The 22,928-nt window shown below is 42.4% G+C and overlaps 3 protein-coding genes across 12 annotated transcripts in view; 1 reads left to right on the forward strand and 2 right to left on the reverse strand.

Moving 5' to 3' along the window:
• NFX1 (nuclear transcription factor, X-box binding 1) overlaps positions 1-410 on the reverse strand; it is a 106,838-nt gene extending 106,428 nt beyond the window's left edge. For 3 of the 4 annotated variants that reach the window (XR_010841952.1, XR_010841953.1, XM_059072774.2), the window contains exon 1: positions 224-410. Coding sequence is in view for 2 of the 4 variants with exons in the window: in XM_059072774.2 (XP_058928757.1) it covers positions 224-248 (25 nt within the window). In the remaining 2 variants the exon portion in view is untranslated. The remainder of the gene's footprint in view (positions 1-223) is intronic. The other variant, XM_059072772.2, reaches the window with a different exon arrangement.
• A 6,724-nt stretch (positions 411-7,134) lies between these two features.
• CHMP5 (charged multivesicular body protein 5) lies at positions 7,135-22,649 on the reverse strand. The gene is made up of 8 exons (XM_059072817.2): positions 21,664-22,649; positions 20,335-20,439; positions 18,863-18,909; positions 16,552-16,645; positions 16,328-16,399; positions 12,684-12,792; positions 11,059-11,171; positions 7,135-8,499 (listed from the first exon to the last, which is right to left on the reverse strand). The coding sequence occupies exons 1-8, from the start codon at positions 21,730-21,732 to the stop codon at positions 8,449-8,451; spliced, it is 660 nt and encodes a 219-aa protein (XP_058928800.1). The 5' UTR covers positions 21,733-22,649; the 3' UTR covers positions 7,135-8,448.
• The window catches only part of BAG1 (BAG cochaperone 1), a 29,473-nt gene continuing 28,396 nt past the window's right edge, over positions 21,852-22,928 (forward strand). For 2 of the 7 annotated variants that reach the window (XM_067041364.1, XM_059072812.2), the window contains exons 1-2: positions 21,854-21,916; positions 22,301-22,547. In XM_067041364.1, coding sequence (XP_066897465.1) covers positions 22,379-22,547 — 169 coding nt within the window. In that variant the 5' untranslated portion in view covers positions 21,854-21,916; positions 22,301-22,378. The other 5 variants (XM_059072810.2, XM_067041366.1, XM_059072811.2 and 2 more) reach the window with 5 other exon arrangements.

Raw genomic sequence — 22,928 nt, forward strand, 5'->3', positions numbered from 1 at the left:
AACCCATTTTCCTTAGAAACCAGGTACCAGGCTTCACTACGCAGTCAAGGATGGTTAAGATCTCGGTTTGCTTGACGCGCGTGGCTTGGCCCTTCCGAGCCACTATCTCCAACCCTAGTACGCGCCACTCTCGCGATACGAATGGCCGGTGCCCTAGGACTCGTCACTGACTCAATTTCCGCTCCCCGAGAGGGGCCCAGTCCCGCGCGGGCCAGGACAGTACCTGAGACAGGAGGCGCCTCCGCCATCCCGTGCCGCAACACCTAAAGCGAGCCCTGCAGCCCAACGAGCGCTGTCACCCGGTCACGTGCCTTGGACTTCCGGCGCCGCGAGGACATTCGCTTCTGCGCGCCCGGTAGACGGCCACGGAGTTTGCGCGGCCCGAGTCAACTGCGCGGCGCGTCCGTGACGTCAGACAGGCGCGCCAGGCTCCAGGTTGAAGGAGGTTGCTAGTGGCTGTAAGTGGCTAGGATACCAGGAGGATAGGCGGGCCCGAACTTGCGTAATCAATAGTTGTTTTCCTTTTGAGAGTCCCTGTGCTCTCCGGCTACCGTGCCTTTTTACCCTCCCACCCAACCAGCTTCACCTGGTTTTCTGGAGTCAGCTCAGACAGCACCTCCTTACTAGAGTAGTTCAGGCTTAGGATTAAAACAAAAACTAAGTAGTCAAAAGGCGGTCTGGGAAAAAAATACCTGCAAAACAAACGATCAAAGGGTAACATACAAATAGCTCTTATAAATCGGTTTAGAAAACGAAAAACCATTTATTAGAAATGATAAAGGACTTGAACGGGCAGATGGACACAACGTGAGGGGGGGAAAGTGGAGGCACTGATAAATTTTAAAGTGCAAAATATTTTGAGTGAATGTGTGGCGTTCTTTTGTTTGTGTGTTTTGTTGTTGCATTACTAACTAGAACAACGTTTAAGTGTGAAGCATCTGCATTTGTAAAGTAATTCACTGGGCCAGGCTTCCCCAAGAACACAAAATAGAGTCATTCATTCACATACATTCTAATGACTATTTTTGTCTTAGGCATTGCTCTAAGTGCTGGAGGTTAATGGTGAAAAAGACAAACATGGTCTCTGCCCTCAATGAAGTGCGTTGTCTAGTAGGGGAGGTTAAAACTAAGTAATTTATATATACAAACTAATAATTTGCGTTATGAAAGAAATAAGTAGGGTAGCAGTGATAGAGACTTACTAGGGTCTGCTCCAGAAAAGGTGGCCAGCTTTCTTTGAGTAAAAGGACAGATGAGAAGGGTAAGCTATGTGAAGATTCAGAGGGAATAGCATGTGCAAAAGCTATGGAGGAAGGAAAGCGCTTGAAGTGTTCAAGTTATTGAAATATTTGCTGGAGAGCAGTAAGCAAGGAGAGTGGCACAGTATGAAACTGGAGAGGTAGGTAAGGAGATCACGTGGATCACCTGCAGGCCATGATAATGGATTTTATTCGAAGAGCAACAGGAAGTAAAAAGGTTCTAAGCAAAGAAGTGGTATTGTTACCTAACTGAACACGGGTCTGCTCACTCCATGCAAAGCCAAGCCAATCTACTGACACCAGGTTTTGGTGAAGAAAAGTACAGTGCTTATTGCAGGGCACCAAGCCAAAGAGTGAGACAAGCCTCAGATCCACTCCAACTTGGTTTTTGAGTTAGGGTTTTTTTCGTTTTGTTTTGTTTTTCAAAGGGGAAGATAAAAGAGGCTAGGATTGATCATCATCTGGTGACATTTCTTAATCATAGTTTCGGGAGTCAGGATGTCTCTGGTTTACAAGTCTCTGGGCTGGTGGTCCACGGCTTGGGAGCTCATCTTGTCCTGAGTTTGTAGGTTAATGATCTCTATAATAGCGATTTTTAGTACATTAACAATGTTACTGACAACAGCAATTTTCGTCATCTGATTCTGGTTGATTAATGTTCAGTTAGCACAGGATGGAGGTCAGAGGGAACACAAGAGAGGGAATAAAGTCTTGGATAGAGAGATTAATCATACTCAGTAAGGGAACTCGGTTTTAGGGGCACTCAGTTTCAGTGTCTGAATTACCCTTAAAGATTTCTCATGCTCCCGGGTGAAGAGTGAATTGTGGGGGAGCAAGAATGTAAGTGGTCAGAAAAGTTGCATTTTTGTATTATGTTAATACAGAAGATGGTGGCCTTGGACTAGAGTGACAGCAAATGTGATGGAGAGGAGAGGGCAGATCTAAGGTATATTTGACATACAACCATTATCCAGCTTCCAAATGTTTTTTAAACCAAAAGGTGTGATGCGATAATCTTATTGTTCTGTTAATTTGAGTTTCTCTGATAACTGAGTCTGAACATTTCTTAGTGCCCTTTCGAGTTTCTCTTTGTAGATTGCTTATTCACATCCTCTGCCCATTTTTCTGTTGGGGTTGCTCAATTTTTCTTGCTGATGGTTTCTTGTATATTATAGATACACAAGACTTGTATATCTTGTCAGTTTTAGACATTTCAACTGTCTTCTATGATGTCCATTAGTTTTATCCTTCATTGTTAAAAGGATTAAACATAAACCCTTAATTTTGACAGAAAAGTTCATCAAACAAAAAACCTTATCATCCCCTTTAGAAATTACCAGTTGTATCAGTCTGAGTCCAGTCAGGAGAGAGGAACCACATAGTAATTTGAACAGGGAAGGTTTTATTTACTTAAAGGCTTATTAACTATAACAAGGGATTAGAGTAATAAGGGACTGACTAGTAAAGAAGCAAAAGAGAACTCTAAAAGAATACTGGATTAGCAATGTAAGGAACAGCCACATCCTCTAGGGCTGAGATAAAGTGTCCAGTGAAGATCACCCCAGAGCTGAGGTGCAGACTTTGTTAGAGGGGATGTGCCTATGGCTCACTAGATAGGGAAGCTGCTGTGGTGCTGCACTGATGGAAGTTGCCAGAAATCTACCTTATATGGTGCTGGGGAAAGCCATTCTTGGGGACAAATCTCACAAGAGGCCGTCTACTACAAACCACTTTGTGGGGGGAGGTGCCAGGAGAAATTTCTGGCTGCTGGCCATCATACACTGAAGAAACCAGGTGCTGAAGCACAGGAACCAGACGCTGGAGAAGCTGCCTACAGCACAGAAGCCTGCACAACCCAAACACTAGAAACAGGAAAGGAAACCCTTTCCTCCTGCAGTATCTCTCTGTTGCCCTCTACTGACAAAGCTTAATACCTGCCAGCTGGTAAAAGATAAGTATTTAAAGGGCCCAAATCCATTTCACAGAGCAGGCAAAAAGGATAAATTTGGAACTGAAAGTCAATAATTCATAACTGGCATACTAGGGAACCCACTCATTATTTCCAAAACTTGTCAATAAATGGAAGTAAGTAAGCATTTATCCTGCCTTTCCTATACAAACAGTGCTTCACCCAACATACCAAAAATTATGACAAGCAACAAAAGCAGTACTCAGGTGGGAATTTATAGCTATATACACTTAGCTATATATACTTACATTAAAAAAGAAATCCAAACAATGGAATATTATTCAGACCTAAATAGAAATGAGCTATCAAGTCATGAAAAACACATGGAGGAACCTTAAGTGCAAATACGAAGTGAAAGAAGCCAATGTGAAAAAGCTACATACTGTATGTTTCCAACTATTGTATATGACATTCTGGAAAAGGCAAAACTATGGAGACAGTAAAAAAAAAAAATAGTGGTTTCCAGGGATTAGAGGGAAGGAAGGGATGAACAGGCAGAGCACAGAGGATGTTTAGGGAAGTGAAACAACTCTGTATGATACAATACTATAATAGTGGGTTCACTGTCAAAACCAATAGAATGTACAACACCAAAAGTAAACGCTAATGTAAACCATGGACTTGGGTGATGATGAGTCAATGCAGGTTCATGCATGGTAACAAATGTCCCACTCTGGAGCAGGACGTCTCTAGTGGGGGAGGTTGTACATGTGTGGGGACAGGGCATGTATGGGAACTCTCTGTACGTCCTGCTCAATGCTGTTGTGAACCTAAACTGCTCTAAAAATATTTGTTTTGTTTTTAATGTTTTGGCTGCACCGCTCAGCCTGCAGGATCTTAATTCCCTGACCAGGGATCAAACCTACACCCCCTGCAGTGGAAGCGTGGAGTCTTAACCACTGGACCGCCAGGAAAGTCCCCTTAAAAAGATTTATTAATAAAGAAGATAGGGCTTCCCTGGTGGCGCAGTGGTTGAGAATCTGCCACACGGGTTCGAGCCCTGGTCTGGGAGGATCCCACATGCCGCAGAACAACTAAGCCCGTGAGCCACAATTAACTGAGCCTGCATGTCTGGGGCCTATGGCCCACGCACCGCGATGAAGAGTGGCCCCCGCTTGCCACAACTAGAGAAAGCCCTCACACAGAAACAAAGACCCAACACAGCAAAAATAAATTAATTAATAAGCTCCTACCCCCAACATCTTCTTTAAAAAAAAAAAAAGGAAAGCTAAGGGATATGGATAATAGATGTAGAAGTGCCAAATTTCTCTTTACTTTTACTCTATTTCTCTCTATTTCTCTCTATCATTTCTCTCTATCATTCCAGTCTCCTCCACCCTTGTTAATCTCCCAAGGCTGCTAGATTACAACCTAAGGAGACCACCTGCACTCAATTCTGCTTCTAATGCTTAACTGTCCAGTGATGCTAACTGGTGGTAGCTATAGCAGTGATCACCAGAGGGCCCCTACCACAGGATATATCCTCTCCACTTTCCTTAAATTTGCTGGGATTGATGAAGACCAGGGCCTGGCTTTTGGTCTTTTCCCAGTATAGCAAGAATTAGCAGAATGACAAAGGTGTTAAGGAAGCTCTGAAACCGAGTACCCCTAAAACCAAATTCCCCTACCGAGTTCATCCCCTACCTCTCTATCCAAAATTTTATTCCCTTTCTTGTCCCCTCTGACCTCAATCCTGTGCTAACTGAATGCTAATCAACCAGAGGCAGATGACTAAAATTGCTATTGTGGGTAACATCATTAAGATACGGACTCAGGTTGTTCCTCCAGGGCAAAATGAGCTAACAGACCCACCCAACCCTGGTCACAGACCACCAGACCAGACTCATAAACCATAGGCGTCCTGACTCCCAAAACTACGATTAAGAAATGTCACAAAATGATGACTAACCCCAGCTTCTTTGTTCTTCTCCTTAAAAAACCCCTAACTCAAAGACCAAGCTGGAGTGGATCTGAGACTTGTCTCTCACTCCCTTGCTTGGCACCCTGCAATTAACCCTGACTTTGCTGCAAACACCCGCTGTCAGTTTGGCTTTCTGTGTCGTGGGCACACGAGCCCATTGATCGGTTACAGCTCCAAGGAGGGGAAACTGTATGAGCAGACGCAGGGAATCATGACTGTATGGCAGATGCAGGAGAACTAGAACAGGACTCTTACTAGCAAGTGACAGGAACCCAATTCCAACTAGTTTAAGCAGAAGAGGGGGTTTGTTGGCAGAATTCTCAGTTCACAGAACTAAAGGAGGAGTTGCAGAGACTTGGAGCACTCTGAGAATCTCAAAGATCAGAAGTCAGGGCTCAGTGCCATGAGGATTCTTTCATTTTGCCTCTTGGCTGCTCTCTCGACTCAATATCTCAAACTTCTCAGACTGATAAAGAGTAAAAAAAGAAAAAAAAAAAGGAAAGCATTTCCCCTTAGAAAATTTGAGAGGATGAACTTCAATAGGCACAAACCTGGTTACAAGCCCACTCCCATAGTGGAAGAGTAAAGGTAGGGCTACTCTAATTGGTATTTTTCCAATAATCACACATTTGGAATTGGGGAGGCAGTTCTCTAAATGAAAGAGAATGCTGTTCTGAAAAGACTAAGCAATAAACCATTACAGAGAGGCAGGGGCCAATAGGCAGCTTTTTAAGCCCTGCTGGAGGTGTCAGGGAACCAGGACTTCATGCAAGAAGGGAAAGCAGGTCATTTATTCCCAAAGGCTATATGAGGAATGTCCAAGTCAAAGAGAGTTGAAAAGAGGAAAGAAAGGGCTGGATTTGAGAAACATGTAGGGGATAAAAGCAGGGTTTAATGATTAATTGAATGTGTAGGATGAGGCAAAATGTAGGCATCAAGGACAACTCAAAAGCTTTCTGTTTTGAATAATGGAGGATAATGGTTCCATTAGCTGAGGCAGGGAAAACAGGAGGTTAGGTCTGGGGGAAAGATAATGGTTGTCTTGGCCATTTGAATGTGAAGTGTTTGTGGGCTTCTGGAACACCCAGATTACTCTTAGGCAACGAGTGGATATAAACAGGATTCTGAAACACAGGGGCAAGACCAGGGATACAAGTATAGACTTAGAAGTCAGCAGTTAAAGCCACGAGAATAGCTGAGATTATTAAATATAAGTGAGCAGGGAAAGAAGTACTGTGGATAAAGGCTGGACTCCTGAGGAACAACAACATTATAGGGTTGGAGAGATGAGAATTTCAGAAAGGAATCCTGGAGGGAATAGTCAGAAGAATAGAAGAACCACAGAGTACCATCACAAAAGCCAAGGGAAGAGAGACTGGTAGAATGATTGTTCCCTGGTATCCAATGTACTAAAGTGGTCTAGGGGGAGCACTAAATATCACCCACTAAAACTGGCAATATATGGGTCACTGATTTAACACTGGCAAGATAAGAAATAAAGCAGGAACGCTGGTTGAGTGTGAAGCTCAGGGTAATGAGCTTAATTTGGATATTAGATTTTAGGTAGTGGTGGGGCATTTAATTTGGAATACCCAGAAATGAAAATAAGAATAAGGAAAGAGGTCTGGGCTAGTAAGTTATTCTGAGGCATTAGTTCATAGGTAATAGTTAAAATCATGGGTGTGAGTTATCTCAAGGAAAGTATGAAGGGTAAGAAATCATCCCAGATTGGAACTATAATGGAAGAAATATTAAAAGGGCTGAGTGAGAACTTGTAAGGAAGCCAAGGAATGTTTCAAGAAGGTAATGATGAATAGTGTAATGTTTGCTCCACTGGAAGTCTTTTTCAAGGGTGAGGTTAGTGGGGATGGGAGAGGGTTACATCCGTGTCTCATCCTCACCTATAACTAGACAGTGAAATTTTGAAGAGAGGAGCTGTGATTGTTCTTGGTATCCCCTGGGTTGGTATAAAGACTCTACAGGGCTGGTGTTCAATAAATGTTTATTGGATTGATCTGCTGACACATGAAAGGCTGGTGCATGTGACACTATGAGGCAGCCAGTGAGGCTGGCAGAAGAGAGGATGGATCATTAAAGAAGTCTAGCATTAAAGAAGTCCCGAAGTCTAGCAGGAATTTGGACTTACTGTAGCACTCCAGGCACCTCCCAAGAAGGGAATAAAGCCCACTTTTTTTTTTTTTTTGCAGAGCTGCGCAGCTTGCGGGACCTTATTTCCCTGACCAGGGATTGAACCCGAGGCCATGGCAGTGAAAGTGCCGAGTGCTAACCACTGGACTGCCAGAGAACTCCCAACCCCTGATTTTTAATTGTTAATAATCCTTCATATGAGACGTGGCTGTTAACAAAGTACTCAAGACAATCAATTATTCCTCACAAAAGCTTGTGAGGGAAGCATGATTTTACTAGTAAGGAAATAAAAATTTAGAGGTGTGAGTGAGCTACTTAGTAGTTTTTAGATGCAGACCCAGGGCCCAAGCCTGGATTGCTCCTTGCTCTTTCCACTATACCACAAGGCTGCCAGTTAAATTCGATTTCTATAGTGGAGTTTTTAGGCTGAGTCGACATTAAAATTATATTAAATTTGGTTTCTGTAGTGGAAGTTTCAGGCTGAGGTAATACTATTAAAATTATATCCTTTTGAAAAATATTTATTGAGTATAAATAAATGTCCTATACATTAAATATCAAGAAATATTCATTATTGATTACAAGTCCACTGTAATGCTGAATGAACCACAGAATCAAAATAGCCACCCATGATACAGTAGTGATAATTCCATTCCAATATTGGACACAGTAATGATTTACTCACAAGACACAACAAAACTCACTAAAAAAAGCCATCACTTTAACCAACCTATACCACAAGAGAAAATGGTTTTGAATCATAATATGGACAGTCCCACTAATCTCGTCTTTGTCATCAATTTATCAGGTCAATTTGAGATTGTGGAGATATGCTGTCATAGAACTTAAAGATTCCCATTTCCTTGGTTTTATCTCAAAATTATTATTAAGGAACGAAGTTATACATACCCAATGATAATTTTAAGTAAGTTAGTCTTTCATAAGAGAAAAGGAATAAAAATTTAGTATGAAGAAAGCTTCCTTCAAGCAATGAGTCTCTTAACGGAAAAAAAAATGAAAGCAATGTAATTAACTTTTCCTCCAAAGAAAGGAAAGAAACCTAAATCTGTTATGGCAAACTTGGAAAGATAAATATTTCCTAGTCCCAGAATATGTGTTTATTTTACATGATGTACTTGAATGATGAAAGTCTACGAAGCAGGGATCTGTGGCAATCCGAATTCATCCACCAATACTCCGTCCTGTGAAAAGGAAGAAATGTTTAGTGTCACTATTTTCCAACTGATAAAAAAAGAAAAAGATTACAAATATTTAATAGTCAAAACTCATTTCCAAGTGTTTAATCGATGAAAACAAAAATCCCACTGAGGGCTTCCCTGGTGGCGCAGTGGTTGAGAATCTGCCTGCCAATGCAGGAGACACGGGTTCGTGCCCTGGTCCGGGAAGATCCCACATGCCGCGGAGCAACTGAGCCCGTGAGCCATGGCCGCTGAGCCTGTGCGTCCGGAGCCTGTGCTCCGCAACGGGAGAGGCCGCAACAGTGAGAGGCCCGCATACCGCAAAAAAAAAAAAAAAAAAAAAAAAAAAAAAAAAAAAAAAAAAAATCCCACTGATAAGATGAGAACAAGCTGTTTTATGAGAGGTAAAGGGGGAAGTGATAAACCAGGAAAAGAAGTGGAAGGGATCAAAAGGGATGACTCTGCAGAGTAAGGGAAGAGTACAGAGAGAAAGAGAAACCTAAGAGTAAACCTAGAAAGGGGAAAAGGGGGCTGGGAATGTCCAGGAGTGAAGGCGGAGGAGTGAGTGCTTGCCTCCAGATTCCCACTTTCACTCTCATCCCAAAGTGAACCAATACCTTTTGTAGCCTCATCAATCCTTTTATTTATTTAATTATTTTTAAAATTTTATTTATTTAATTTATTTAGTTTTGGCTGCGTTGGGTCTTTGTTGCTGCACGCGGGCTTTTCTCTAGTTGCAGAGAGCGGGGGCTACTCTTCGTTGCAGTGCGTGGGCTTCTCATTGCAGTGGCTTTTTTTGTTATGGAGCATGGGCTCTAGGTGCACGGGCTTCAGTAGTTGTGGCTCGTGGGGTTCAGAGCACAGGCTCAGTATTTGTGGCGCACAGGCTTAGTTGCTCTGTAGCATGTGGGATCTTCCTGGACCAGGGCTCGAACCTGTGTCCCCTGCATTGGCAGGTGGATTCTTAACCGCTGCACCACCAGGGAAGCCCGCCTCATCAATCCTTGAAGGAGCAGTGCCCTGGGACAGGAAGTCACTTCCATATCACACTTTACTACAAACTTATAGGCAGTGACACCACTATCAATTCAGAAACCATACCTCAACAGCACATTTAAGTCAGGAATCTGCGACCTTCTAAAAGTGGAAATAACACACATCCTTCAGGCACCTGTTACCAAGGATTTGAAAAGATGGGCTATGGTAGTGTTAATAAAAATGATTTTAGGTATGCTGAGAAAAAGCAACCTATGCACCTGGCGCCTTGAAGTGGTGAGGGTGGTCTGGGCAGTAGAGAAAGGTAAGACGACCCCAGGCTCAAGTAAGTGGGGGGGAGGGGTAAGGTAGGGGAATACACACATTCGTCAAAACCAGTTATAAGGGGGACTTCCCTGGTGGCACGGTGGTTAGGACTCCTCACTCCCAATGCAGGGGGCTCAGGTTTGATCCCTGGTCTGGGAACTAGATCCCACACTCATGCTGCAATTAATAGTTCGCATGCCACAACTAAGGAGCTGGCGAGCCGCAACTAAGGAGCCTACTTGCCGCAACTAAGACCCAATGCAACCAAATAAATAAACAAATATTTTTTAAAAAATTCAGTTATAAGGGACCTGAGAAATTACCTACGTTCCCACCTTTTTGTTCCCCACATTGCACAGGTAGGAAAAACATGAGGTTCAGAGAAGATATGAACTTCTAATTTGCTCAAAGTCACACAGTGAATAAAGGCAGAGCTGAGACTAGCTCCCACTCTAGGATTCTGTCAACTATACTGTGCACCTCAATGTGCACATTGGGAGTAGGTAAACAGCAGGACTGTAAATGGCCAGTGGCAATAGAAAAAAATGACATGTGATACCAGAAACTCAGATGGGGTAAACAGGATTTTATAAGCAGCAAAATTTTATCTATTTATAGTGACAAGCAATGTAGATTTGAACAGGGCTTTAAGTTCGCAAAGTCATTTTACATACAAAATCTAATTTGATCTAAACAACAATTATGTGAGATAATTACAGTTACCTGCATTTTATAGATGCAAGGAACAGAAAAGTTCAAAACAGCTAAGTGATTTGCCAAGGTCTCATAGTTAGTGGTTTCAATCTCAGGCTTACACCCAGGTGTCCTGATTCTTTTTCTTTGTTGAAGTAGAATCTTTCTACATTAAGTTTTATACTTAAATTATGAATCCCTAGTTCAAAAAAAAAATCCACCCTATTATTGATCATCGTGTCTGGAGTGGACCTTTATTTTATGCTGCCACCCCGCATGGTTCATGCATATGTTGCTGCTGCTTTCTCAGGAAATGTCTAAAACCCAATAGCACCCAGTCCAAGTTCACAAAAGTGATTATGTATACTATACAAATTGTCATTGAATAAAACCATCCCTGGGCGCCTTAGTGACACTATTTATGTAGCCTATCCACAATCCAATGTGGGAAAACTGGGCTTTCAAGGGTTCCCAAAATAATGACAGTCTTTCCTTGTTCTTACTTAAGAATACCTTTTAGATTCCCAGACCATTTTGCATAGAAAATAAAACAGAAAAAGCTTTCACCTTATTCTTTGTGTCAGTGGGAACACCTTCTGGAATTGCAGGTGCAGCTGCTGCTTCATCCAAATAAGAACTGTCTTCATCAGCCAGAAGCTCATCGCCCAGTGCATCCAACTCTGAGATTGAAATAGTCAATATTTCAAAAAAATGTAAGCAAGAAAACTGGCAGATAATGTTAAGAAAGTTGGCCAAATTATTTGCAATAAGATGAAAACTTAGAAACAAAGAGAAGGGATTATTAATTTTTATTTTCAAAATAAAAGATGGCCATTTTAAGAAATTTTCAAGGGAACTGATGTGGTAAAAATCCATGAAAAACAAAAATTAAAATAAAACAAATGAACAAAACCATTCCCCACAGGTTTATAAGGCCCAGTCTTCATGAGAAGACTCTATAGTTATTGGTTGGCCAATTCAAATTAGAAAATCCTGATGAAAACAAATGTAAAAATTCCTCTTCCATTGACTGATGAACTTGAAAGCAGGCAGTGAAAGGAGGCATGAGATTGTTGTATAGTGAGTGACCATTGCATGAGATCAGGCTTCAAAAATAAGTCTATGGCAAAGTGAGTTGGAAGTGACCAAGGGAAATGGCAACAGCAGGTAGAGACTCATCAGAGGAAACTTAAGATGAGAAATAAGAAAATAAAGAAATAAACGGGGGAAAAAAGGTTCTAGGCAAAACAGAACATGGAGAGAAAGAAGAAGTAATGGGACAGCGGAATCATGCAACAGAAAACTCAGTGTGGGGTGGTCCTGCCATCTACCCAGTTGCTCATGCTAGAAATTGACAAATACCTCTGACACCTCCCTCTCTCTCCACACCCAATCAATCATTAGGTCTTGTCCATTCAACCTCCTAAAATTTCTTCAGTATGTCCACTTATCTCTATTTTTGCTACCACCACCATAGTCTCAGCCACCACAATTTCTTAAATGGACTACAGGAACAGTTTCTACACAGCTCTCTGTAAGGCCACTTAACAACCCCTTCCATTTTGTCTTGCTACCCTTTGCTCATCCTCAGGTGCAATGCTTGTCACTGACTCTCAAATAGGTTAGATTCACTGGCTATGTGCTCCTATGGTACCCCATACTTCTCCTTCCCAACAGTTTGTGCTCTTATAATTAATGAATTACTTGAAACAAGCAGTTTCTTACCCCTGCTAGAGAAGAAGCTTCATAAATGCAGGGATTGTGTTTGTTTTCTTCAAGGCTGAATCCCCAGCATCTAATACAGTGCCTGGCATATAGTAGATGCACACTAAGTATTTGCCAACTACTGTTTCTTGATCTGCTTTGCTGTTCTGAGGGAGAGGACTCCAGCAGGAAAATAAAGAGAAAAAAAATCAAAAGGAAAATGGCAGGGAATGGCAGTGTTTGGATACCAAGCAACAGGTCAGCAGAGGCCTTTGCCTAGACGTTCCTTCAGAGCTTGTCCATCTCAGAGTTGGTGGGGTATGCAAGTCTGATATGGCTGCCTCTCAAGCTCTTTGCCAGAGACTATACCATAAACTCTCAGGGAACTGCTGCAGAAATTTTCTCTAACATTTGGGAGAAAAGTTCTCAGGCAGTCGCTCCTCTCAGATGCTAAAGCTGCATATACATTGCTTTTTCCTATAACTTACCTGCTTCTAGGTCATCTTCATCTAATTCTGGGGTGCCATAACTACGACTCAGTGCTTCTTGGATTTCATTTGCATCTTCCATCATATCCTCTAGCTGGTCTTGTAGATCCTACAAAAATATATGACAGGATTTTTATTCACTTCTTATCATTTTTCTCTAACTGCCCCCTGTCCCTATTCTCTCCCCTGAATCTCAGAAATGAGCAATGGCCCACATAATCTTCCTATTTTGGGTGGTAAAATGTAAACTTAAAAATAAAGAATAGAATTGGTAATCTTGCATTTGAATTTAAGGTGCTTCACGGAAATCCAAACTTCTATTGCAAGAACAGATGTCCAATCAGCTCTCTCATTACAGAAAGTTTGCTTGAAACATCAAATCAAGCAACATTTACACTATCAAAATTTTTCTAGTTAATAGAGAAAAGGAGGTAATTGAGACAAATTACTCTTCTTGAGTCAGCCAAAAACTGACTACGCTGTACAGGGAAAGGAAGCAGTAGCGGAAACAACTGGGTAATACAAAAAAGTTGTACTGGGCCCATCCCGGATGGGGAAACAGAAATGTAATCAGGATAGGCTTGAGACCTGAGACCAGGCTGGTGAAAAAAATTGATTGAGGGCATAAATCTTCTGGGAATTATCTATTTCTACTTAACTGGGAGACTATTACAAGGCCAAAAAGAATGTAAAACCAATCTGAGAAGTGCTATAGCATAATAAAGGGCAGTTAGTATAATGGTTAGAAGAGCAGACTCTGGAGTCAATCATATCCAAGCTAAAATTTGGCCATTACTCAATGAAAACTAATGTCTCTTAGCCTTAATTTCCTCATCTGTAAAATGGGATTATTAATATTCATTCTTCATAGGGTTATTATAAGGATTAATTGCAATAATATATGTCATAATACATGTCAAACACTAAGCACTTAATACTATATGTCTTCTACTGTGTTAAAGATGTGCAAAACAATAAGTTTTTCATATACTGAAAATTCCACATAGAGGGGAATGGGCTAGTGTTGATAACATAGAGGGTCCAAATTAGCACCACTTATCTTTCAGAATTTCTAGAGCAAAGCAAAACATTAAAAAACTCCTTCCTGGCCCCCAGATTAGGTTTGTTTTTCCATATAAAGGGTATAAAATAAAGTGGAGAAAAACACTTTTTTAAAAAGAAAATGCTTTGCTTTTCTGCATTTTCAAGTGCCAAACTATTGTACATATGTAACAGTCTGCTATACAGAGAAGCACTGGCTGAAACAATAATTAAAATAGAGTGAAAATAACATAAACTAATCAAGTTGAACTTATATTATGCTTTTACACATCAAGACAAGTCTGCCAAAATCATCTATGGATAGGATTCCTAGCAATAGACTCTAGGATAGACACAGAAAAGAAAAAAATCATCACAAAGAATTAGGTTCAGTTCTGGAAAAACAAACAAAATCAATACAAAACAAATATAAGTACTACACTTGATGTGCAGAAACTGGGAAACAAAAAAGACAGAAACAGGGGAACATACATACATAGAGGCAAATTTTCTGAATGAGCACTATAGAACAGTGAAAATGTTTTACAAGTAAAGTATTTTAGGAAAACAAATGGAATTCAAAATATCTAGACCAGCCAAAGACACATACCCATACACATCAAAAAAGTTACAACGAAAGGGGCTTTCCACCTGTCATGCAGGCAAATCTATGAGGTGACAGGAGAAGGATAATTAGATAGGGAGAGAGCCAGACAACTGTAGGTGAAAGATGAAGAAACATACAAAAAACCAGAAAGATCAAAATTTCTATTTTGTTCGTTAAATAGCACTAATTAAAACACAAGGAACCCGAAAAGCAGAAAATAAAATTCAGTTTCATTTTATTTTATTATCAAATAATAATATACAAATAAGACAAGCATACTCAGAACATTTTTCTCAGTGAATCTCCTGGAAGATATCACTAAGCCTAAATTATTGTAAGCAGAGACTGGTGTGGAGGATTAGAAAGAGGGTCCCGATAAGTATAAGGAGGGGTACTGGAAAAGAGCAAGATAGGAGGAATGCCTTCACTTACTAAAGACCAGAACTACCCTACCAGAGAATACGTCTGCAGAAGCAGTAAAATGCTGGGGACATAGTAAATATTCCACCAACAAATAATGCTTCAATTGGGCAGAACTGCTTTATCTCCATGAATGCCCTCTAGTTCATTTGTTCATCAACCATTAAATACTTTCTGAGCACCAACTATGGACAGGCACTGTTTGGGGCACTGGGGATACAATAGTGAACAAAACTGAGTCCATGCCCTCTTAGAAAGAGACATTCTACTCAGGGGGTTAGAACTAGCACATATGCAGAAAGGAAGCCTTTTCCTCAGGCCAGTCACTACTCCTTCCGCTAACCCTGTTTGCCATCTGCACTGTTCAATTGAGAGAGGAGAGAGGAGCCAAACTCTTAGGGCTCAGTGCCCCAGCCAAAACATGATCTCAAAAAGAAATGCTAATTTTAAGGACCTAATGACATTATTATTGAAAATCTAGGGACTTCCATGGTGGGCCAGTGGGTAAGACTCTGTGCTCCCAGTGCAGGGGGCCAGGGTTCGATCCCTGGTCGGGGAATGAGATCCCATCTGCCGCAACTAAGAGTCCACATGCTGCAACTAAGAGTTTGCACGCACAACTAAGAAGCCCATATGCAACAACTAAGAAGCCCACGTGCTGCGGTAAAGATCCCATGTGCCGCCACTAAGACCCAATGCAGCCAAAAAAAAAAAAAAATCTAAAGAAATGGGGGTAGGGGATCAAGAGGCACAAACTACTGTGTATAAAATACATAAGCTACAAGGATATATTGTACAACACAAGGAATACAGTCAATATTTTATAATAACTATAAACGGAATATAACCTTTAAAAAAATGACTCAAGTTCTCGGGATCTAAAGTACAGCATGGCGGCTATATTTAACAATACTTGCAAGTTGCTAGGAAAGTAAACCTTAAATATTCTCACCACAAAAAATAGTAATTATGTGAGGTTATGAAGGTGTTAACTAACTTTATAGTGGTAACCATTTCACTATATATATATGTATCAAATCATCATGTTGTATACCTTCAGCTTATACAATGTTATATGTCAAGTGTATCTCAATAAAACTGGGGAAAAAAAAACTATAAAGAGAATTACTAGAAGAGGGAACCAATTCTACACCAGGAACCGTGCTAAGCACGTTATGTATGTGTCCTCATTTTACACTCAGGACAACCCTGGGAGATGAGCAGCAACATCACTACTTTACAATTGAGGCAACTGACTAAAAATCATTAAGTGAGTTAGAAGTAAAAGGAAACTGGGTGCTTATTCACTGGGTGCTTATTATGTGCCAGGCATTGTGCGTTTAGATACACCAGCTCAGTTATTTCATCCTAATTATGATTGTATGTGGTATCAGGATCCTTAAGTTAACAATGAGGAAAGTGAGACCTTTGGTACCCTTTCCCAAAGTTTCTCTATTAGTAAATGGCAGAACCCAAGATTCAATCCCTCTCCTGTGCTCTTCCCATCACATACACAATCATTTTGATTCTTTCAGAAACAAGTGTATATTCTTGGAGAAACCAGTACACATCTTACCTCAATCTGGTCAATTTTCACTTGCTTGTATGCTTTCTTCATTTCCTTTACACCTAGTTTCATAGCATCAACCTAAAAAAAGGAAAGAGAAAACACCATGTCTTAAGAAGCTGTGTTGGTTAAACTGTCTTTTAAAAACCATGGGAAAAGAGCACAGAGTACAAAAATAAAATAAAATAAAACAAAAATAAAATAAAACCATGGCAAAGGTGTTTTGGGAGTACCGTGGTCTTGGTGTCCTTCAATGACTGGATGGTGTAATTGGCTTGTTCCATGTTAAATGACTGTTGGGCAAGATTGTCCCGCTGCTGCTCATACCTTTTTAGAGTCAATTGAGAAGGATAAATGTGAGCCAGATAGAAATCCTCAGGAACAAAGTATCTCTAACACAAAATAAGAGAATTTTCTTTAAAATAACAACAAACTTTAAATAATTAAATATACAGAAAAATTGGGAAAAACAATTTAATCAATCTAACACAAACATCATTTGATGTCCCTCCAGTCTTTTTCCTTTGTATATATTTTAGTTATAATACTATTTTCCACTTAACATTATTATTATTACTGCTGCTTTCTACATTGCTAAGAAGTCTTAATACATGTCTTTATAAAGTTTTAGATTATTTCCTATGCTAAATTCCCAGAAATGGAATTCTTGGGGGAAAGGGCAAGACTGTTTTTAAGGCTCTTCATACATATAGTGAAACTGTTTTTCCAGTAGACTGAACTCCTTGAGGACAGGTATGTTATTTTATTAATCTCTTATCCACAAATAAGTAATCTATCCAACCTAATATAATGCCTGGCACTCCATGTTTTTTAAAAATAAAGCTTTATATCAACTTATAATACTGCCTCAAAGACTTATATCACTATAGTCCTTATACAATATTTCAAAACCATCCAACCAGAAGACAAATGGTCAATGATGCAGGCAAATGGTGGTGGAACATTATTACCCTGTTAAAAAGTATAATGTTTGCAAAGAATATTTAGAAGGACAAAAATACTCATGATATAACATTAAGTGGAAAAGGATAACCTATATACACGCCATTTGTTATCTTCTAAAAAATTATATGTACACATACCATGTATGCACAAGCAGAGAAAGAAACTGTAAGAAATTAGCATTTTAAAGGTGGTTATTTCTGCTAGTAGGAATCTAGGTAGATTTCCTTTTCTTCTACTCATGTTTATGTACTTGCCAAGTTTCTACAATGAATAATATCCTTTTATTAAAAAAAAAGTTACCTAAAAATTGCAATGCTACCAATTAGAGAGGTAACAGTTTTATCACACTCTCTCACCACTCTAGGCATTATAATTTCTTTTTCCAATTCTGTCTAATCTAAAAGGAATAAGATGGTGTCTGATGTCTTATAAAAAGTTAGTTTAGGGCTTCCCTGGTGGCGCAGTGGTTGAGAGTCCGCCTGCCGATGCAGGAGACACGGGTTCGTGCCCTGGTCCGGGAAGATCCCACATGCTGCGGAGCAACTAAGCCCGTGAGCCATGGCCGCTAGGCCTGTGCGTCCGGAGCCTGTGCTCCGCAACAGGAGAAGCCACAACAGTGAGAGGCCCGCATACCGCAAAAAAAACCAAAACAAAACAAACAACAACAACAAAAAAGTTAGTTTAGGGCTTCCCTGGTGGCGCAGTGGTTGAGAATCCGCCTGCCGATGCAGGGGACACGGGTTCGTGCCCCGGTCTGGGAAGATCCCACATGCCGCAGCGCGGCTGGGCCCGCGAGCCATGGCCGCTGAGCCTGCGCGTGCGGAGCCTGTGCTCCGCATCGGGAGAGGCCACAACAGTGAGAGGCCCGCGTACCACAAAAAAAAAAAAAAAAAAAAAGTTAGTTTATAAATAGGAATAGAGATATCAATAATTTTTCTGGTTCTTTATTAGCTGATTACATCTGACCTCTATAACCCTGCAGAGGGTCTCATCAGCTCACAAGGTTAAGTACCAAAGATACTCTTGGGCTTCTGCTCAAACACTGGGACACAGTCACCTAAAACAAATTAAGGACCATTAAATCTTCTGATGGGAGGGAACAAATATTCAAGATTCCCAATTTTATAGACAAACAAATAAAAATTAAAAAGGCACACTCTAATTAAATAAATGGGAGAATCAAACTCTATAGATCTGGGCAGTCCAATACAGAAGCCACTAACCACACATGGCTACTTAAATTGTTAAAATTAAATAAAATTAAAACTTGAGTTCCTTAGTCACACTAGCTACATTTCAAGTGCTCAATAGCCACGAATGGCTAATAGCTACTGTACTGAAGAGCAGAGATAAAAAACACCTCCCATCAAAGCAAAAAGTTCTATTTAAATGGACAGTGCTGCAACAGATGTTGCTGAACATGCAGGGAGAGAAAAACTCAGCTAACTGTATGTGTAAATGAAATTTGCAATTAACTCAAGAATACTTATAAAGTGGTATGAAAACCTAAAGGAATGAAAGACCATTTCCCTTTTGGTTAAACCTGCTAGAGCAAAGGAGATTATGCTTATAACTTACATCCGCTTTTGCTTTAAAACCCGCAAGGCTTTCTGCTTGACCATATTCTAGGGAGAAAAACAGATTTTAATGAAAAGAAGTAGAAAATACACATAGGGTAAAAAAAAATCTCCCATATCCTCACATACCTACTTCCTCTCATCTTCAAAGTAGTAGACACAGTGATTCCTGGATTGTTCACTTCCCAAGCAGGCTTTAAGCCCCAGCTTGTCTCAGTCTTGGCATCCCACATCTCAGTGTACTGAAGTACATTTCCTTTTCCTAGTCCATATTATCTCTACTCCCAGCCCCAAGAGGGTCAATTTTGTATATCTAGGTGCCTTAGGGAGATTCCGATTTGGACAGTCTGCTATCCACTCAAACTCAGAATGCCCAAACTCCTCAGCCTGCTCTTACCTTGGAAATGACTAATAATAGCCCTGACATTCTCTCACTTCTCTAGGTTGAGAACTGTTACACCAGCCTTACCTTTCCTCTCTCTGTTGTGTCTTCATGCACTGCCATCTTAGACTTTCAGAACTCACTTTTAAATTGATTCCTCTCATGTCATTCTCATGACTACCACCATGGTTTAGGCTTTCATCTCCTCAAGTCTAGGTGGGTTTTCCTGCCTCTGCTTGCTCTTCATTCCATGCCATCTAACTAAGATGGCAGAGAAAATCCTCCTGTCACTTCCATTTCTATACTGTTTCATAAATCATTTTATTTGTCTCCTCCAATAAAGAAGGAAAAGCAGGTATTATTACTTCACAGATGATAATAATACCTAACATTTACTGAATGTCTATGTACTAGACACAGTGCTATGTAGGTCACATCAATAACCTCATTTAATCTCACACTTTAAAGTAGATATCATCCCCATTTTACAGATGGGCAAACTGAGGTTCAGTGATGCTAAGTAACTTGCTCTAGCTTGAATGTCTAATAAGTTACAGGGATGGGAAAAAAGAAGACAGTTCTACATTCACAGTCCATGCACTTAAATATACAACTCTATGTTTCTACCTAACAGAAGAGGAAAATAAAAAATTAACTGACTTTATAAAGGTCACAGCTAGTAGGTAGTGATGATATTATTAATAGAACACTGGTACTTTTTTCCCAACATGCCACTCCTTGACCAGTCTATTATACTTACCTAACCTGACTAGCCTGGCAACTCATTATTCCTGAGCAGGCCCAGCTCTCCAGGTAGAATATAGCACCTTCTCAGGAGAATATGCTAATTCCCGCATACATGCTTCTGGACATGGGACCAGCATCTTCTTGCCATCAGGTCAAATTCCAGCCTTCCTCTCATATATGGCTGCAAACTCTCCTCCCTGAAGGATACATCCTCACGTATGTTTTCTTATTAGACTGTGAGCATCTCTTCTGTATCTCTCACCAGCCCTTACCACCAGGCCCTACTTCCACAGGTGCTCAAGTTAGGCTGTCACAGTACCTTCTTCAGGTGCTGCCTACCTTACCTTTGCAGGACCCTCTCTCATCTTCTTGATCTGATCCTTATACTTCACTAGTTCAGCATCCAGCCGAGAAATCTTCTTGTCAATAGATTCTGCCCTGCTGTCCACCTTGAGGGGAAAAACATCAAAGGCAGTAGTAGTTATTGCAATACATTTACAAGAAAAGTGGCAGGAGAGGAATGAATATAGAGGAAGAAAGGAAAAATAAAGAAGAGGGACTTCCCTTGTGATGCAGTGGTTAAGATTCTGCCTGCCAATACAGGGATCACAGGTCCAATCCCTGGTCTGGGAAGATCCCACATGCCGCGGAGCAACTAAGCCCATGTGCCACAACTACTGAGCCTGCGCTCTGGAGCCCATGCACCACAACTACTGAGCCCGCATGCCACAACTGCTGAAGCCTGTGCACCTAGAGCCTGTGCTCTGCAACAAGAGAAGCCACAGAAATGAGAAGCCTGCGCATGGCAAAGAAGAGTAGCCCCCGCTTGCTGCAACTAGAGAAAGCCCACGTGCAGCAATGAAGACCCAATGCAGCCAAAAATAAATAAATAAATAAAATTAAATTTTTTTTGAAAAAGAAGAGCATATGGTGAAAGGTGGAAAACAGTGATTCCTAACTGTTGGTGGTAAGGAGATTCTCAGCCAGAAACACTGGAGAGCTTTTATAAACTATACTCCACCCCCTAAATTCTAATATTCCAGGGTTACTCTCAAGTGGTCTTGAGCAGAAAAAGAATTTGGGAATCATTGGGCTTAACTGAGATTTCCCTAGAATCAGAGGCTTGTCAGGCTGAGGGCTCAATCAGGAGGTGTGTGAAATGGGTTAGTACCCAGTGGACCCCGGCTAGGGCTTAGATCTAATGCTATTCGCTTGGATAGGAGGTGGTGGCTTAATGTCAGGGGTCAGAGTTCTGAATTTTGTGTTACTGAGATCCAGGATTGGGGTACAGATATGTTGAGCTAGGATATCAAGCCGAGGGTCCTGACGTGGGAGAGGGATGAGGGATGGAAGAGTAGTTAGGGGTCAGGCTGGACGAGGTGGGAAGGCTGTGTGGGCCTATGGCTGGTAGGGGTGAGGAGGTAAGGAAACAGCGAGTGGACGCGGCACTGGGCACCAGAAGGCATGGGGCGCAAGAAGGGCGAGACAGTGATGGATTAGGGGTCCCTGGTTTGTGGAGTCAGCAATGACTTGGGTAACAGGAAAGAAAGTGGGGTGGAGAGAGCTGAGATGCAATGGGTCCGGGATCCAGGAGTAGGCGCCGAAGCCGGGGGTGGGTGGGGTTGGGGGGTGTCAGGGTCCCTTAGCCTAGTTATGAGTGTCTAAGTGCCCACCGTGCCAATGCAGTCAGTCAAGCTGGGCGGCGGAGCCTTGGGTTTCGCTTTCCCGAAGAATCGGTTCATCTTGGCCGGCCGCGAAGACAACCCAAACACTGGAGCAAAACCAGAAACGGAAGCAGAATCACCCCCGCCTCCGACTTGACTTCCGGCACTCCATGCGCAAGCGCAATGTGCCTATTGGTGTTTACCGATCCTTTTTCCGGATTTTCGGCTCGGTCTTCCGGGGAAGAACTGCAGGAGGTTGGAGGTGAGGGACTAAGAGTCAGCGGGGGGCGTGGCCTCGGTAGCGGGCGTGGGCGTGGCCTCAGATAAGCCAGGCGGGGCCTCGGCTGAGTGGGTGGGGCCCGGGGGCGGTGGTAGCGGAATAGAGCCTGGCGGGAGCTGGGCTGCTCCGAGGGGCGGGGTCGTCAGGCCCGGGCGGAGTGGGGAAATAGCCGGGCGGGGTCGCGGGGCGCCGCGCTCAGCCTCCACCGCTAGGTGGGCAACAAGTGCGGGTCTGGCGGAGCGCGGCGGCGCTCGGAGATCGCGAGGCGACCGGGAGCGGCTGGGCCTCCGGCGGCGCGCCCCTCGTCTGGGCCGGGGGCTGCGCCAGTCGGTGCCCCCAGCCGAGCGCGGTCCACCTCCCTCCCAGAGATCAGCTGTCCGGAGTGTGACCAGGGGGCATGCCGGATCCACCAGGGGCGCCGCCGCCTGCTCTCGCAGGCCGCGGATGAAGAAGAAAGCACGGCCTCTCTCGGCCCGGAGCGAAGAGGTGACCCGGAGCGAAGAGGGGTCCCGGAGCGAAGAGGCGGTCGGAAGCGAAGAGGTGGCCCTGAGTGAAGAGGTGGCCCGGAGCGAGGAAATGGCGGCAGCCGGGCTCAGCGTAACCGTCACCCACAGTGAGCGCGGGCTGCGAAAGTCCGGCGGGGTCTGTGGGTTTGGCCACGTGCCCTCCCGAAGCGTGTGTCCTTGTGTTCTTCTGGCGTCCGGAAGCGTGGGATCTGGTTTGTGTCCGTGGGGCCGGCTTTTGTACGGATCTTTTGTTCAGCACACCTTTCCATGTGGCTGGTGTGTTTTGTCTCAGGCCATTTGTTAGATCCTCGATGTCCGTGCTTCACATAGTGGTCCTGGTTGTATGTGATAGTGTGTGCCTGCGTAGTTATTGTGGGTCTTTGTGCCTGTCTCTTTTTAGCCATGTTGTGTATGACTGCTGTGTGTCTGGACACCTACGGGTGTGCGAGAGTCTGAACTCTTGTCTGCTTTTTGAGTGAGCCGTGGGT

This window comes from Kogia breviceps, chromosome 8 (genome assembly GCF_026419965.1).
Source record: "Kogia breviceps isolate mKogBre1 chromosome 8, mKogBre1 haplotype 1, whole genome shotgun sequence".
In the NCBI taxonomy this organism is placed as follows: Eukaryota; Metazoa; Chordata; class Mammalia; order Artiodactyla; family Physeteridae; genus Kogia; species Kogia breviceps.

Coding starts and splice junctions, on each gene's coding strand:
- CHMP5 (XM_059072817.2), bottom strand. CDS start 21,732: ATGAACCGATTCTTCGGGAAAGCGAAACCCAAGGCTCCGCCGCCCAGC. Junction 16,400..16,551: donor TGAAGGACACCAAGACCACG/GTACTCCCAAAA, acceptor TCCTTTTTTTAG/GTTGATGCTATGAAACTAGG. Junction 12,793..16,327: donor TGAAAATTGACCAGATTGAG/GTAAGATGTGTA, acceptor ATATTTTTGTAG/GATCTACAAGACCAGCTAGA.